This window comes from Camelina sativa, chromosome 17, assembly GCF_000633955.1.
Source record: "Camelina sativa cultivar DH55 chromosome 17, Cs, whole genome shotgun sequence".
NCBI lineage: Eukaryota > Viridiplantae > Streptophyta > Magnoliopsida > Brassicales > Brassicaceae > Camelina > Camelina sativa.
The window spans coordinates 2,552,946-2,570,301 of NC_025701.1; the positions used below are offsets into that span (position 1 = coordinate 2,552,946).

A 17,356-nucleotide genomic window follows, 5' to 3' on the forward strand; every position below is an offset into this window, starting at 1 on the left:
TTAATTCAAGGATTAGTGTTTTCAAAAAGATCTAATTCTTGGAGTTTGTGCTCTGTGTGAGTATAGGGAGTCAGCAAAGGATCCGTGTCAGAAAAGATATTTTCATCAATGGCTGAAAAAGGAAAACCGGTTGATTTTGTGCTATGTATTGGAGATGACCGATCTGATGAAGACATGTTTGAAGCGATTGGTAATGCGATGTCGAAAAGGTTACTGTGTGATAATGCTCTAGTCTTTGCATGCACAGTTGGGCAAAAGCCAAGCAAGGCTAAATACTACTTGGACGATACTACTGAAGTGACAAGCATGCTTGAATCTCTAGCTGAGGCATCAGAGGCTTCAAACTTCTCTATGCGTGAACTTGATGATGCACTTTGATATGAAACCAGATCTTTTGCCAGGTTTTGCCCTCTATCATCTCAATTCCAGTTCTATTTGATCTGTTTCTGCAACAACCTATGGTCTTGTTCTGATAAACACTATCAATGAATGATGTGCATAGATGGCTAAAGTGGTTACACAGACAAAAAGACAAGGAAAAGAAGAGACTGGGAGTTTGGTGGTCTGTTTGTTGTGTTTGTGATTGAAAGAAAGAAAAGAAGAAAATGGTAGTAGTGAGAACTGAGAGTATTAGTGGTAAAAAAAAAGGAAAAAAAAAATGGTGATGTGAAGCTTTGTTCTTTTCAGAATGTTATTTGAAGAGCAATCAATCAATCAATCAAAGGAGGAGCAAAATAGGTATGTTTGGTTTCAGGGCTGTGTTGCAGGATGTTGAATTAACAACAAGCAAAAATCTTTTTCTTTCTTTTTTCTTTTATTATTATGATTATTATTTGTTATTGTAATTGGATGATCTTGAGGATATCAATTTGGGACTCGGCTGTTTATTGGATCTTGAACAAAAACGTAACTGTGAAAACCAAAAATAGTATGTAAAGATAACGTTGCGTGCCCATTGTTCATTTTTTTTTCATTTATTATTTATTCTTTGTGCCTTTCTTTTGTATATATACTGTAAGGCTAAAAGTGTCAAAAGTCAGAACTAGGCTGGAATAAAAACGTGTCTACTTATATATGTTGTGAAGGGCCAGCCCAATAATTGTGAACTGTCATCAGATTGAGCCCAATGGGCCTTTCGTCTTTCTCGCTAACTGTGCGATCGTTTCGTGTTTCCAACTTTTTTTTCCCTTTTTTGTTTGTTGCATTGATGAGTAATAATGGCAATAATGCGGGTCTGATGAGAAGGAGATTCAATGGAGGAGGAGAAGAAGCAGAAGAAAAAGAGTGTGGCTTCGATTCCTGATAATTACGTATCCATTCTTCAGCTTCAGGAACGTTGGCTGAAGGAGAAAGAGCTGAAAAAGAGGATGCAAAAAGACTCAGTACTAGAGAGAGGAGTGAATGCGAAGCAGCAGCAGGTTGATCATGAACAACCAAGGAGACTAGAAGAAAAGGCCGTGAAGCCCGAGGAAAAGGGTTTAGGTGGAGGATCTCGTACGCATTGTGCTGTGACTCGTTGTAATAAAGAATCAAAATGGGTTAAGAAAGAGGAACTTGAGGTCTCTGCAACAACTGTGAGCAACAAGGACGAAGATGGAGGAGATCCGAGGGAGAAAAAAAAAGAGTGATCCGGTTAAAGAGGACACTCGGAGAGATTTCACGTCCAAGGGAGAGCATCTTGCTAAGGAAGAAACTACTGAATTTCAGGATCGCTGGATCAAGAAGAGAGTAGAAGAGGAAGGAGAGACTAGAGAAGTCAAGGGACCTGCGAGGTTGACTAGCAGACAAGTTCATTACCGAAACCAGAGACATGATTGGTGGTCTACACATACATACACGGGCTATGGTGTGGGTGAAGAAGGGTAGGAACCACGGAGCTGCTGGTGAAAATGGCATCTGAATGATCGTGTAAACGTTGGAACTTTTGATCATTTGCTTTCTATGGTGTTTGAGTAATAATTAAATCGAAGCTGAATAAATAATGTGTTGTAGGATTATTAGACCTTTTCCAGAAGCATTAGGTCGTCTAAGTCTAGGGTTTGATTCCTATCTTGTGTTAAACTGTACTTGGTGATGTGTGCACACATGTAAGTAATTTGAATCTCAGTGCTCGATCAGGCGATTAATTCTGAGTAAGATTATGACTTAACATTGGTGTTTGTTTTCAGTTTTGTGTCAAAGGCTCACAGGATTAGTAATTTAAGCACGAGTCTATGACTATGCATCTGTGTTCCTGAATTTGACAAAGGGTTTCTTATATCGAATTTATACAGTATGGGCAAGTGTCTCTAGATATACACAGAGATTGAGAGATTTAAAAGGTCTCTTACTCAGACAGACGCTGGAGTTGGTGTTGATGTTGATGTTGAGGAAGCAACTCGGTTTTCAGGTGGGATTTCTGTGAATTCAGATAGGATTGCTCGGAATTCATCACCCGACATTGTCTCTTTCTCAAGAAGTACTTCAACAATCTTGTCCATGGCTTCACGATTGTTTCTAATGTGGCTCAAAGCTATCTCATATGCTCTGTCTGATAATGTCTTCACCGCTGAATCGATATCATTTGCAAGCTTCTCGGACATGGAGTTTCTTGCCATCATCCTCATAATGACATCGCTTTGACCCGATGAGTCCATTAGCGACCATGGTCCGATTTCAGACATTCCAAATGTTGTCACCATCTGCAAGTCAATAAATAGATACTATCAATTAATTTTATTCAAGATTTTAGGCTAAAGGAACAAAAGTTTGGACTGTAGGTACCTGCTTAGCCAAACCGGTGATCTGTTGCAAGTCACCAACTGCGCCAGTAGTCACCTCAGAGTCACCAAAAATGACTTCTTCTGCGGCTCTACCACCGAGTCCACCAACAATTCTTGCAAAGAGTTGCTGCTTGGAGATTAGAGTAGGGTCATCTGAGGGAATGAACCAAGTCAGACCTCTTGCTTGGCCTCGTGGTATCAATGTGACCTTTTGGACAGCATCATGTCCTGGAGTCAAAGTTCTGCAAGAACGAATAACGAACTTCAAACTAAGCACTTTAATACACAAGACATTCTTCTAATCTCAATTGTGACTTACCCACATACGGCATGGCCAACTTCATGGTAAGCAACCAAGCTTTTGCTCTTCCCATCTGTCATGACTGTTCCTTCCATGCCAGCTACGATTCTATCAATTGAGTCATCAATCTCTTTTGATGATATTGCCGTCTTTCCACGGCGGCCAGCCAATATGGCAGCCTCGTTCAAGAGGTTTGCAAGATCAGCTCCACTAAATCCAGGCGTTCTCATGGCTATTACTTCAAGTGAGACACCATTTTCAAATTTCTTATTCCCAGAGTGGACCTTGAGTATGTCTGTTCTTCCCTTAACGTCTGGAACATCAACAGATACCTGCATTAACAAGAACACACGCTAAGCAACCAGCAACAAAGAGGATCAATGGAAATTCACAGACACACGGTATTCCAATCAAGTAGTGTATATACCTGCCGGTCAAACCGCCCTGGTCTTAGCAAAGCGGAGTCAAGAATGTCTGCTCTGTTGGTTGCAGCAACTACGATTACACCAGTGTTACCCTCAAAACCATCCATTTCAGTCAGGAGCTGATTAAGGGTCTGTTCTCTTTCATCATTACCTCCACCAATTCCTGTACCTCTTTGCCTACCAACAGCATCTATTTCATCCACAAAAACAATGCACGGAGCATTTTCTTTGGCTTTTTTGAAAAGATCACGGACCCTTGATGCACCAACACCAACAAACATCTCAACAAACTCAGAACCCGAGATGGAAAAGAAGGGTACACCAGCTTCACCAGCAATGGCTTTTGCTAACAGGGTTTTCCCTGTACCAGGAGGACCAATAAGAAGAACCCCTTTGGGGATCCGGGCACCAACAGCAGTGAACCTCTCAGGCTTCTTCAGAAACTCCACCACTTCCATGAAATCTTGCTTAGCTTCATCGACTCCAGCAACATCATCAAAAGTTATACCAGTGTTTGGCTCCATCTGAAACTTTGCCTTGGATTGACCAATTTGAAGTGGGAAGCCAGGACCACCAGGGCCACCCATTCCACCAGAAGACCGTCTCGAGAGAAGAAACAAACCGCCAATAAGGATAACCGGGAATGCAAGATTCCCAATCAAGTTGAGTATTGGAGAACCTTGGTCCTCCTGAGCATTATGTGCAGCGAAATCAATATTCTTTGCCCTCAACTTCTGGAGAAGCTCCTGACTTAATCCAGGTAGCTGCACGCGTACACGCTGAATCCTGTTACCTAACTCAGGAGAAACAGCCTCTACAATAGCTATAGTCCCATTCTCATACAAATCTACTTTCTCAACCCTTCCCTTGTCTAAATACTCTAGGAACCTAGAATATGACATCCTAGACGAAGAAACACCTTGCCCTTGTTCGTCTGCATTTGCTTTCCCACTTGCAAGCAAACCCACTCCAGCTGCAGTGTTTCCTAGTAAGAGTTTAAAGAAACCTCTCCTTCCTTCTTGTTTCTTCTCATCTAAAGAAGCCTTCACAACTGTAACTTTAGATGTTCTATCAAGGCCAAGCTTTTGGGACCTCTGTTTTGTTCTGTAGACAGATAATCCACTCCCGATAAGACAAGCCGATGAAGCAGCCATCTGCACAAACGATTACAAGCCATGGCGTGAACAAAAAATAATGATATCTGAATGAAAAAAGAACCAAAGATATAACTAGACCTTGAACATGCAACTTTCTGGTAACTGTATAATCAACATGAATGACGCATATGAACAAAGGTTGACACTTTTTTATGCACCAAAGACGAAATCTACTGAATATTAAGAAAAACAAAACCCAGGCAGTAGAATCATATGCAAAAGATTTCATAGATTTTTTTTGTTATTATTTACAAAAGATTTCGCAGATTGAGACCAAACAAAACGGAAAGTGATTGAGATTAGAAAGATGAGCGAAGAGAGTAACGCACCTGTTCCTGTTGTGTGATTTGGCAGACGAAGAAGAGAAAGCGAGATTATTTGGACACGAGAATGAAAGAAGTGTCCGACTTTTTAAGAGAAGAGATGTGGTTTCCGAACTGCTTACGTGGTTTCCTCTCAGTGGCCTTATAGTTTTAATCTGGCTGTATATTTTTTTCCTTTTGACAAGTCACAAAAATTATGTACAACAAACAAAAAAACAAAAACAGGAGAGTTTTTTAGTAGAATAAGAGAAGCCACATGAAGCAATTGGCAACCACAAGCAAAAATCAGAAGACGTATTGAGTTTGAATAGTTTCTGACTTCCTGTCGACATCACCAACAAAGTACACAAACAAATACAGTTTACATTGGTTTCGTCTACAATTGTTTTTGATCCACGTACTCGCATATACATCAAGTTACTCGCCTTTACTGCTTACACGTTTATCTTGAGCTTTTTGGTTTTGAGCAAAACAATTGATAACGCTACAGGACACAGAGCTTATCTTGTATTGTCTTTCCTCAATGTAGCTAGACACGTTCGAGGCTGATTGAATCTTGGTGATCTCCTCAACTCTCAATGGTCGATTATTTAGCTTATACTCAAAACGACTGAAGGGGACTCTGCAATCTCATTCTTGTTCAGACATACTTGTTGTGTTCCCAGAGTCTGATAAAGCAGCATGGCGTCCCAAGAGAACAAGGTCAAGAAGCTTCCTCCTGGCCTCGTAAACTGGATTTGGATCTATCAAACGTCCTCTCTCATAAGCCTCTCTGAGAAACAAAGTGTGTCTTTTCCCTTTAGTTGACATATAAAACATGCCCGGGTGATCCAAGAACAAATCTCTTATGTTCAAATCAATCCCAAAGCATTTTCTGAAATGGCTGATCTTTTCTACCTCCACCATCTTCTCTACAGTCAAACTAAGGAACTCGTGAGCAAATGCAACCGCTCTTTTCTCTATTCCCATCACCCCGGATCTGTTCTTTTTCTTACCAACCATGTCCTCGTATGGCCCAACATAAGGCAGTCTCTGCCATTCCTTAACTTTAGCCTTAAAGTTCTTGCTCAGTCTCATTCCTGGTGGGTAACTATGCTTGAAACTAAACTGAATCTCGGTTCTATCGACACTGCAATCTTCCTTAGAACACTCAACCACCCTCCAATTCTCAACCGCAGCTTCAAATTTCAGTACTTTCTCTTCTTCTTGAACCAGCTCTAAGATATGGGTATTGGGTTCATGACCATCACTAAGCCTAAAAAGATGAGGGTTCTTTGCGATCACAGAGTCCTCAAAATCATCTGGGAGGCCAAGTTCTCTCCAAACCTTGAAAACAGCACGAAGCGGGATTGACTTAGATATGGACATAGACAAGAGCCTAACCAACCGGTCAACAACGAGAGGCAAAGTAGCAGTGATAGCCAAAGCCTCTTGACGAGAAATCTCAATGGCTACATCAGTTAACCTGCAAAAGGGCTGAGCTTTGACAGGATCATACAAGACATGAAAGATGTGAGGGTACTTTCGGAGAAAAGAAGCAGCGCCACGGTTAAGGTGAAGCTTCTGGGAGAGTCTGGAGAGGAAATCAATGGACAAAGAGGGAGGATCATCAGCTGTTGGATTGGCGAGAACAAGGTCTTGTATAGCAATGACTTTGAGAAGGTTCTTGTATTTGTCCATGAGTTTCTCGAAAACAGGGTCTCTTGACCTGGAAGCTACATATTGAGCAGACGTGGTTGTTGTTGATCGGACATTGATGATGGAGGAGCCACCACAAGGGTGAGTCAGAAGTGATCTCATGAGAATTAACCTCATACTATCCTAAAGAGTATTATATGGAGCTAATCTTGGGCTGTAATACACTCTCTGCGTAATTGTATCGAACACCTTACGGGCATAACAAAATACACTCTGCGTAATTGTATTGAATAGAGAAGTAGAATTATATAGACCTTTGTATCATCACGTGCAAAACACCTCTAAGGCTCTAACTGTAACCACCTACATAAAGCCTAGTGATAAGTGAAATATGTAGTATTAGCTAACACACACCGCTATAAAATTCGTTTAAACTACATATATAAACACAGTTTACACACACCCAATTCCGGATTACATTTTGATAGAAGGTGATAAAATAATATCAGATATATAAGTTAAAGTTTTTATATAAAAATGATAGTAGTGTTTATGGTCCTTATGGATAAGATTTGATGTTATGGATTATTTATCTTAAAAATAAAATAATAACAACCGCACACTCTTACAAATTACTCGACTAGATAAGTTTTTTTTTACTGTATAAAAGAAATAAAATAGTACGAAGTGTCAAAGCATCTAATAACAACCATTTGTTAGAGATACCTAAACCATTCAAGTGCTTATTAGTAAAAAAAATTGAATTAAAAAATTAAAATCAAAAGTAATTAATATATAATTTACAAATCAATACTGTATAATTTTTGTATTGGCAGCACCACTATACACATTGGCAAAAAAAAAAAAAAGAGTAAAAACGAACGATGTTCCCCTATAATTCCTAGAATCAATATTTCCAAAAATAAATTGGGGGAAATAGAAGAAGAAAAAAGATAATTTCTAAATTTTAGTTTAACGAAAAGTAAAAAAACAAATCCGAGTGAATACTAAACAGTGGGATACGAATACCGATTAATTGGAGAGCAAGCTATTGTTACACATCTTTAAGTAATATAATAAAAATAAAATCCGAGAAAAAAGGAAACTCAGGTTAATACTCTGAATATTAAATAATAATTAAAGAAAAAGGATAATTACTTCTTCTTTTTTTTTACAATTTTATATATTAAAGAACCCTAAAAGCTCTGCCCACAAATCACACAATCAAACAAACCGACTTCTCGTCTTCTCATGCCTCTCCCTCCTAAGAAGAAAACCCTAATTTTTTTCTGCAGTACTCATCATCATCATGGACAAGATTCATCAACCACCACCACCGATGGCGACGAAGGTATGGAGGACCAACGTCGATGAGGAGATGGGTAATATGAAGGCCTGTCTCCAGACGTTCCCACTCATCGCATTCGATACAGAGTACCCTGGCATTATTTTCCGGACTTTCATCGATTCATCAAACGAAGAATGGTACGTAGCCTTGAAAGGTAACGTGGAGAACACGAAGCTGATCCAGTGCGGTTTCACTCTTTTCAACGCTAAAGGAGAGATCGGTGGCACTTGGGAGTTTAACTTCTCCAATTTTGGCGATCCATCCGACACACGGAACGAGGTTTCGATCGAGTTTTTGAGGAGACACGGTCTTGATTTGCAAAAGATTCGAGACCACGGTATTGATATGTTCGGCTACGGGTTCTTCCCCAAGCTTATTGCCATGTTTCAGTCCCACGAACACGTTGAGTTCATCACGTTTCAAGGAGCTTACGATTTCGCCTACTTCCTCTGTGTCCTCAACAATGGCAAACTACCTGACACTCGCGGAGAGTTTGCATCGGAGATTGTGAAAGTCTTTGGTCAGGTTTATGACACTAAGGTCATGGCTGGATACTGTGAAGGGCTCGGTGACCACCTGGGGCTAAGTAAATTGGCTCAGCTACTCGACATCACTCGTGTGGGAAGAGCACATCACGCTGGTTCCGACAGTTTAATGACTGCACTTGTCTTCACCAAGCTTAAACAAGTCTATGAAGAGTCCATGTATGCTAGAGGATTGATCTACGGTATTGGAAAGAGACTGCTCGAAACCCCCCCTGCCCCTGCCCCTGCTCCTGTCCCTGCCCCTGCCCCTGCCACTGCGCCGGCGTCCCTTGTTCCTTTTATGTGTCACCGAATCTAGCTTCATATCCTATGTTCCATAATGGATATGTCTCAAACTACGATGTACCTTCTTCGCATTGCATCATCGATGATCTTGGTCGCACATGGGCGCTCAACCATATTGGTGTGTATGTGCCGCTTAACTATCATCCACTTTCAAGCACAGTTACATACCCGTTTCAGACAGCATCTGCAGTTGAGTACCTTGGACCGCTTCCGAATTATTACAATAAGAATGCTTGCTATGTAGTTGAGTAGATTAAGATTTCCTGCTTTAGGATGATTAGATGCATTTGACATTTTTTTTCTTTTTTTCCTTTTTGGCTTTTCGTAGTAGTAATGAAGGATTTATTTTATATATTTATCGATTGTTTACATGGCTTACTCTATCAGCTGAGTAATGCCTGTCTGCAATTCGTGTGATATATAAAAGACCAAACTATTTTACATATCTTTCTTCTTCTATCTTGAATTTTCTTTCACACAAACTGCACATCTATATATATTATATATACCACACACACACACATCGTTTACCATATGTATAGATATGGTTCCAGAACGATGAACCCTCTCAAAGCTTTGGAATAACTATTCTCAGAATCCCATCCCTGCTCCAATTGCAATAATAAATTGGGTGTTAGTGCTCATGATAAAACTTGCTAAATCGTTGCTAACTAATTCATACCTAGTGACTGGTACTAAGAATTAAAATTGGAATCCGAAACCAACTACTATTAGGAGTTCACTAGCTAAAAACTTACAAACATACTCTTATCATATAAAATCTAGGATTAAAAAGTTTGAAGGAGAAGAATTGTAAGATCATAAATTGTTAGATAAGTATAGCTTCTACTTACATAAATTCAGCGGAAACGTTATCCTTGTTCACATTGCTTGGGAGAGGCCAGGAAACTTTGAATGATCCCTGTAGTATTTCTTGCTTATGATATCCAAGGATTGAAGCTTTGATGCCTGCATCAACTCTTTGACAGATAGATGTGCGTGTACCTGTCACAGTCAAGCTACAGCAGAACGGTAAGTACCTTTGTAGTACAATGTAGTGAGAGTAATAGGAACAAAGTGAAAACATGTGTGAAGGTGCGTATTAGTTACTTTATGTTGTCGACCTCCACTCTTATATCATTAATACTGGCCCCTGGTAGCTCTATTGCCACAACATAGCTATGTTCAGATTCAGCAACATTGGATCTCGGAGACCAAACACTACCTGCAAAACATAAAGGTTTTATAAGTTCTCATGGTCAAGGGTAAAGATATGTTTGAAGTATGGTTGCTTGTTCTTGTACTTTTAGCTGTAGATCAAGGCTGGTGAGAAAACACCTTTGCTAGTTATAAGTTATAAATTGTAATAATTGTGTGGTTGCAAAAACGTTTTCTAAGAAAATAACAGGTTATAGGATCAGAAAAGTAGTGTTAACTGGAGTGGAATGTATCTGATATTATGAATTTGTATTTTGTACCTAAATTGGCTAACTTAGGAAGATCGGGCTTAGGTTTTTCTTTGTGCTGATTTGGTGGTGATACATCAGAGACAACGAACTCGTCTTTTGCAGGCTTAGAAAACTGTGGAGCGGCGTACTCAGGTGAAGAGGGATCGAAGCCAGTTGTTGTTTTGGTGGTAGGTGCAGCATCTTGTGGTATGGTCCTCTGCAAAAAAAAACATTTTGAAACAATTCTGTAATGTACAAGTATATTAACTATTTGCAAAATTTAATCAGCAGACAAGAGGAGCTTAAAAAAAAATAATGTAGTTAAGGAAGTGATGGTACCTCATCAGTGGAAGCCTGCCTCATAAAAAAACCCTGTGAAGAAGATCCTTGCCGAGCAAAATACAGCCTATTGTCACCCCTTCTAACGACAGAGTTCTTCATACTGATGGCTAAGTTCTGAAACCATCACACAAGTGACAAAAGAGGTTACTCCTTAACTACTTAACTAGTTATAATCACCAGAAAAGAAGGAACTTTGAAAAACATAACTAGGAATTTTTTTGGTACCTCATGGTCGTCATCAGTCGACGAAGCCTGCCTCATAAAGCAACCCTGTTCAGAAGATGCTTGCCGGGCAAAAGAGATTTTGTTGTCACACCTTGTGACGACAGAGTTCAGACTGCTGCTGCAGTTCTGAGGATCACAGAGTGATGACAATAAAGGAAAACATCAAACCAAGCTAATTGAGGCGGAACCAAACTACAGAGAGAGTATATCATCTTATCTAATCCATAAGCATGGCAATAATTTAACAATTTTCAGTTTTTTTTTTTTTTTTTTTGTTTCCGTATCAACAGCTTTGAAAGAAATCAAGGTTTTAGGTCAAAGGAATCAGACTAATAAGTGTTCCAATATTTTTACTCGAGAGATTTCGAGATGGTTCCCGAAGATCAGAAAAAACACCATATTACCAGTAAAAACTAGTCCGATTCGGCTTTCAGATTTAGGGAAACGAGAGAGAGAGAGGGAAAAAAGGGGAAATACCAAGGGGGCGAGAGAAGCGGTGGAGGCGGGATCGTAAGTGGTAGCCGGGAAGTGAGCGGCGAGGGCAGCGAGCCTGCGTCGAGCGGTGGTGGTGGATTCAAGCTCCATCTCTTCGATCGGTGGAGAGAGAGAGAGAGAGAGAGAGAGAGAGAGAGAGAGAGAGAGAAGGGACGAACGAGTGATTGCAGGTAGAGACTAGATTAGATGATGAGGGATTTGGCAAACAAAAATAATGAGTGGCTTTAACTTAGCGCGCGTGATTCGAATAATATCTTCTCAAAGAAAACATTAGATTAGAAAGATTTAATTTTCCGGAGACTTGGACAAGAATAGACAACGACCCGTTTTTTTCTCAGAAAAATAATTAATTAATATTAATAATCCATTTTTCTGAAAACAATAATAATAGTTTTTTTTTTTGTAAAAAGGTAAACGCAAGTTGCATTGTACAGAGACTCCGAGTCGGAGCGGTAATGCTTTCGTAAAAATTCACCAAACTCCAACAACCCAGCGGTTGCGACTCCCCTAAATCAATCTAATCAGAAAACACACGAAGTTTCAGCTGCTCCGATCAGATCCAACAAGCCACGATTCTTCTCTCTCTCTCTCTCTCTCTCTTTCTGTAAGCTCTTTCTTTCCCAATCTTGCGATATATTTTTATTTCTCCTTATGATTATTTTATACTCCGATGTTCGCGAGCTTTGAATCTGTGATTTTTTTTTTTTTTTTAGCTCACTCCTCGATCCAGGTTCATCTTAGTAGTGCTCTTTTCGTTAATGCCTTGATTTTTTTGAGCTCGGAATCATTGAAACTTTTCCCCTGATTTAGATTGCTCAATCTTGTTTCGCATTTCACCCGATTTACTTGAAACTCAGATTTGCTGATGCCATGGTTTTCTAATTTCTCTGTCTGTTAATTCTTTTGCTTCTTTATCAGATTAAATAATGTGGCTTAATTTTAGTCGGTTTGAAGATACTGTGTTTGAATCTCTTTGCATCATCGTATTAGAAGCTTGCCTTTGATTGCAATGTGGCTCTTGTGTTTTGTGATTCTAGGTGAAGAAGGTGTCAATTGGTACCAGATAATTGCATTGCTTATTCCCTAACATCTGGAGTTCATACCTTCCTTGAATTCAGTTAGCCCGCTGGGCTATGCGAGAAAGACTTGGACATTGAACCGTTTTGAGCATATGAGTATAGGATCAAAGGAGAATACATCTCTCCGAATTCCGAGGCAGGGAAGCTGTCCATCACAGGTCCCTATTGAGTAAATATAAAGGCTGTGATCAGTGATCTGTGAATGGTCGCCAAAAAATTTAGCTGGTGGTGAGTTCAGATTTATTGATGGAGCAAAGAGTGCAGCTCCGTAGTGGTACAATGGAACCTATTTCCAGTCAGGGAGATGTAGACAGAGAACAGGTTTTAGAGCCCTTTGATATTGAAAATGTCTCTGGGAAGGAGATAAAAGCCTCCAGAAGTTTTGATGTTGGTTACAGTTCCAGTGATAACCTCGAACCATTGCCAAAAGTGTCAACAGAGAGTATCTCTCCTGCTGATGTGCTTAAAACACTCTTCTTTATACTTGTATGGTACACCTTCAGCACATTTTTGACTCTGTAAGTATGTCTTTATGACTTTCCCTTTTCTTTTTTTTTCTTTTTCTAGGTCCTTACGGCTTGCATATAATTTGCTTGCTTATTTCCTAGGTACAACAAAACTCTCTTAGGAGATGATTTAGGGAAGTTTCCAGCTCCCTTGTTAATGAATACCATTCACTTTTCCATTCAAGCTGTTTTATCAAAGATGATAACATGGTATTGGTCGGGGAGATTTCATCCTGATGTTACCATATCTTGGAGAGACTATTTCGTTAGAGGTAAACTAACAAAACCATGTCGTCAACTCTTTTTTTCTTTAAATCATTATGTGCTAATGAGCATTCCCTTAGCTATGAATTTCTATGGCATTCTCACTACATAGTACTGACTACTGAGAACTTTCTGCAAATTATGCAATGCCATTATCATCTACAGTATTTAATGAATATGAGAGACTGGAAAGTTATGAGGATTTAGTTTTTTTTTTTTTGTTTCAGTATTTCGAAAGTTGATTATATTAAATTTCTCTGAACTGATGACCAACGTGGACTGTCCTTTCACAGTTGTACCAACTGCACTTGGAACTGCTATGGATATAAACCTAAGTAATGAGTCACTTGTCTTCATATCGGTTACGTTTGCAACTATGGTTAGTTATCTTATTTTCTGTGGTAGGTCTATGCAACTTCTTAGGAATTTGCGGGTGAGACAAGATGAGACTTGTCTAATGATATTCACGTTCTTTTTTTTGCAGTGCAAATCTGCAGCCCCGATATATCTTCTTCTGTTTGCTTTTGCCTTCAGGTGCTTTATGCATTACGATTTTTGTTAATATATCTTGATTTGTACGTTAAAACCATTTTCAATTACCACACTGATTTGATGCTGTACTTTCATTATGGAGTATTTCTATCATTTTTATTTGATGTGTTATTCTGACACTATATTTCTCTTCTAAGGCTGGAGTCTCCAAGCCTGAAACTTTTTGGCATTATTTCAGTGATCTCAGCAGGAATATTGTTAACAGGTATGTTTTAATCCGTCATTTATAATACTTTGTATTCCTTTGTTCAACCTTTGCCAGTTCTTCTACCTGTTTGCTCAACATCTATCTAGATGTTTTTTCTTTCTTTCTAGCCAAAGACAATAATTAAATTCTCACCATCGAGTATATTAATTTGCATCCAGTTGCAAAGGAGACAGAATTTGAGTTTTGGGGTTTCGTTTTTGTCATGCTTGCTGCTGTCATGTCTGGTTTTCGCTGGTGTATGACGCAAGTTCTTTTGCAGGTATATATTATTTTACTCATTTTTTAATTCCTTTTAAACCTTACATTGGATTTATATATTAACCCTTTGCCTTTACTTTCTGTGGTTTTTGTCTTCCAATGTTTTGGTTCATCCTGATGGCAACATGATGTCTAGAAAGAAAGCTTTGGTGGGTTATGCTCTTGGCGTTTTTAATCTAAAATTTTTGTTCTTAATATCTTTTAAGTCACAGGACCTATGAATAAATATAAACGTTTTTGCTTTGTTTATCTAGGCCTAAAAAATCCATTCATATTGATGAGCTACATGGCACCAGTGATGGCTATAGTGACTGGTCTTCTCTCTCTCCTTCTGGATCCTTGGAGTGAATTTGGAGACAACAAATACTTTGATAGTGGAGAACATTTTGCTCGAACTTGTTTTTTAATGCTTTTTGGCGGAGCACTGGCTTTTTGTATGGTGAGCATTACTAAAAAATTTACAATTCTTATTGTAAGAGTGAACTTGTCTTGATAAGTAGAGTTTGAGTCATCTTTTGAAGCTTTAATTTTGTATCTGAACCTTCTTCTATGCTCACTATTTAATATTTTGTTTCAGGTTTTGACAGAGTATGTTCTTGTTTCCGTGACTAGTGCTGTAACCGTCACAATTGCGGGCGTTGTTAAAGAGGCTGTCACCATAGTGGTATGTCCTATATTCTTAACCTTTTTGGATTATGTTTGTTAGTAAGTTCAGATATTATAATAAACTCCAGCCTTCTTCTTAGTTTGCCAATTAGAAACGGATAATATAACTAGTTAGTCTTAGATTGTAAGTTCTGATTTCCTTCTATTTGCAAGAAATTCCTAACTACATTTGCTTGAAACGTTGCGGTGATGTCTAGATAAGGGGACTCATATCTTAAGTTGGTGAGACTACATTGGTCATATGGCATACAAATAGACAGACCTGCCTAGAGTCCATTTCATAAGGATGGATTATGAGTCGATGAAATAGAACTAATGTCTTTAGAATTGGCTTCTCGTTCACTATAATACACCTTTGACTACATGTCCCCCCGCATACAGAGGAATTTTATATCAGTGTTGTTGTTAAATATTTGATGAATGCTGGATCAAAAAATTGGGGATGTAAAAAATTCATTGTTGCTCTTATGCAGGTTGCGGTGTTTTACTTCCACGACGATTTTACATGGCTAAAAGGTGTTGGTCTGGTGATCATCATGGTTGGTGTCAGTTTGTTCAACTGGTACAAGTAAGTAACTTTTCTTCTCCTTCTCATTAATCTTTGTCGCATGGAGTATTTGGGACTTCGAATAAGTCCTAATGCTTTTGATGTCTTCCCAGATATGATAAACTACAAAAGGGTCACAAAACAGAGGGTGAAAAGCAGTTGCAAGCTCCAAGTCAAACTGGAAAATATGTGATACTTGATGAGATGGATGATCAAGATAATAGTCCCTAACAATTTTTGTTACACACATTTCATTGGTAACCCTGACATCGTTAAAGTGGAAGTGCGTGTGGACCTTCCCTGAGAAAATACTTACTTTTTAAGGCAATTGAATTGGAAATGTGATGTTTCCCTGTCCTGCCTTAAGGAAAACAAAAGAACATAGCTTATATCAAGAGATGGAATGAATTTTGTTCTCTTTCTTTTGTACTTGGTCCGTATAGAAAGAAGTGTAGTCGAACAGATTTGGTTTAAGTTTACCAATCATTTGTACCCATTTTTATTAATTCTCTGTAATGATGTTTTCATGAAATTGAATGAGAGACTCTTATGAATGGTTCTCTGGAACTACGCAGTGGAACGATCAGATTACATTACAGATAAGCTTATTTGTATAAAACTGAGACTAACACTACACCTCAGACAGAACAAATATGAATCCCAAAGAATAATTTAATGAGAGAAGCAAAATTCAGATGTGGCATCCACAACAAAGGTAGAAGAAGCAGAGCGTCGAAACGAGAACGAAAGCTTCGACAACATACATGACCTTGTAAACTACTCCGTCCACTATCTCTGTCAGCAATATAATCTCTACTCGCTTCCACTTCCCCGACGACGGCGTTGAAGAAGACGTAGAAAACAGATTCCTTAATCGCCGCCACGTTTGAGTTTCTTTAGACGTGACTTGCTCCTCCTCTTGTTGCTGCTTCTTCTTCTTCAGCGACGACCATTTCTTCAACACTCCCATTGTAAAACTCTCTCTGTCTTTCCTAACTACAGAGTCAAGTCACGGTGCAACATTCTTATACTGTGGAGAAGAGATGGTGGTAGCTTTAATAATAGGTATGAGAAGGAGAGGGTATATCTGTCAAATGCGACTAAGGAAAGAATAAGATACCCTTACCTTTTTTTCTTGGGAAAAAAATAATAGCTGGCGGAAGGTAGTGGAACCGTGGAAANGGGGTATTTTGGGTATCTAATAATATTTATCTTTGACATGAAAGAACGGTTCAGCAGTTTCGCTTTTTATACAGAGGGATCCACCAAGACAATAATGCTAACGGTCGTTTCCATCGCATTGCTTACAAATGTCACACTTTATATGAAGAGGATATCTTATTTTTAATATAAAACGAACATATATTTTATTCATGCAATGATGCATAGTGTCGTAAAAGGAACTATATGTATGCAAAACAGCTTGTCAAATTTTAGTTCCGCGATAATGAAAGGGAACCTAAAAGTTGTCACTATTAACATTTTTTTTGTAACATCATATAGAGAGAGAGCCGTTCTTTTTATCAATCGATTGTTATGTAGTTTAAGCATACTTGTGAATTGTGATCACGTTTATATATATATATGAACCCAAAAATGTATATATGTTCAAGTAATAACGTTATACGCAAATTTAACAAGATCGAACAGTTTACATGAGTTTGTGAACTAATTTGTTTCTCAAATGACTGTCTTTTTTCTTAATTTGTTTACATGAGTCTAGATTACTTTGACTTTAGTATCAATTTTTGGACTTTTTTTTTTAAGAAGATGTTAATAAACGGTTGTTGTTCCTAGAAAAAACACAAGACCGAGCGAAAGCGTTTCTTCACGTTGACGCAGCTTGTGACATTTTTGTATTATCTTGTAAAATTCTGGTTATAGAGGAAAGAATTTATAAAATCAACTTAGTTGTTGTAACTTGTAATTCCTCAACACATGTAACGATCATGACTCTTTTTTTTTTTTTTTTTTTTTTTTTT

At 38.6% G+C, this 17,356-nt stretch overlaps 6 protein-coding genes and 2 pseudogenes across 12 annotated transcripts in view; 4 read left to right on the top strand and 4 right to left on the bottom strand.

Moving 5' to 3' along the window:
* LOC104754797 (probable alpha,alpha-trehalose-phosphate synthase [UDP-forming] 7) overlaps positions 1-955 on the top strand; it is a 7,420-nt gene extending 6,465 nt beyond the window's left edge. For 5 of the 6 annotated variants that reach the window (XM_010477069.2, XM_010477066.2, XM_010477070.2 and 2 more), the window contains 2 exons: positions 337-401; positions 503-955. In XM_010477069.2, the coding sequence (XP_010475371.1) occupies positions 337-378 (42 nt within the window). In that variant the 3' untranslated portion in view covers positions 379-401; positions 503-955. Of the gene's footprint in view, positions 1-66; positions 402-502 lie in introns of all 6 variants that reach the window. The other variant, XM_010477067.2, reaches the window with a different exon arrangement.
* LOC104754798 lies at positions 1,074-2,149 on the top strand (annotated as a pseudogene).
* LOC104754799 (ATP-dependent zinc metalloprotease FTSH 8, chloroplastic) lies at positions 2,192-5,084 on the bottom strand. 2 transcript variants are annotated; one of them, XM_010477072.1, is made up of 5 exons: positions 4,975-5,084; positions 3,491-4,642; positions 3,082-3,395; positions 2,764-3,004; positions 2,192-2,681 (listed from the first exon to the last, which is right to left on the bottom strand). In XM_010477072.1, exons 2-5 carry the CDS (start codon positions 4,640-4,642, stop codon positions 2,331-2,333), a joined length of 2,058 nt encoding a protein of 685 aa, XP_010475374.1. In that variant the 5' UTR covers positions 4,975-5,084; the 3' UTR covers positions 2,192-2,330. The 2 variants fall into 2 exon arrangements, with proteins under 2 accessions (XP_010475374.1, XP_010475373.1); XM_010477071.2 differs by lacking the exon at positions 4,975-5,084 and adding an exon at positions 4,724-4,903.
* On the bottom strand, positions 5,182-7,124 carry LOC104754800 (protein ROOT PRIMORDIUM DEFECTIVE 1-like). The gene has a single exon (XM_010477073.2). It carries the CDS (start codon positions 6,781-6,783, stop codon positions 5,599-5,601), a length of 1,185 nt encoding a protein of 394 aa, XP_010475375.1. The 5' UTR covers positions 6,784-7,124; the 3' UTR covers positions 5,182-5,598.
* LOC104754802 lies at positions 7,826-9,227 on the top strand (annotated as a pseudogene).
* Positions 9,113-11,492, bottom strand: LOC104754801. The gene is made up of 7 exons (XM_010477074.2): positions 11,277-11,492; positions 10,800-10,925; positions 10,572-10,688; positions 10,263-10,449; positions 9,895-10,009; positions 9,639-9,803; positions 9,113-9,389 (listed from the first exon to the last, which is right to left on the bottom strand). The coding sequence occupies exons 1-7, from the start codon at positions 11,382-11,384 to the stop codon at positions 9,353-9,355; spliced, it is 855 nt and encodes a 284-aa protein (XP_010475376.1). The 5' UTR covers positions 11,385-11,492; the 3' UTR covers positions 9,113-9,352.
* Positions 11,706-15,906, top strand: LOC104754803 (probable sugar phosphate/phosphate translocator At1g06470). The gene is made up of 12 exons (XM_010477075.2): positions 11,706-11,898; positions 12,332-12,891; positions 12,982-13,151; positions 13,437-13,522; positions 13,628-13,677; positions 13,833-13,900; positions 14,062-14,162; positions 14,298-14,310; positions 14,416-14,600; positions 14,739-14,825; positions 15,301-15,395; positions 15,488-15,906. The coding sequence occupies exons 2-12, from the start codon at positions 12,620-12,622 to the stop codon at positions 15,603-15,605; spliced, it is 1,245 nt and encodes a 414-aa protein (XP_010475377.1). The 5' UTR covers positions 11,706-11,898; positions 12,332-12,619; the 3' UTR covers positions 15,606-15,906.
* On the bottom strand, positions 15,974-16,441 carry LOC104754804. Its single transcript, XM_010477077.2, has one exon. The coding sequence runs from the start codon at positions 16,342-16,344 to the stop codon at positions 16,066-16,068; it is 279 nt and encodes a 92-aa protein (XP_010475379.1). The 5' UTR covers positions 16,345-16,441; the 3' UTR covers positions 15,974-16,065.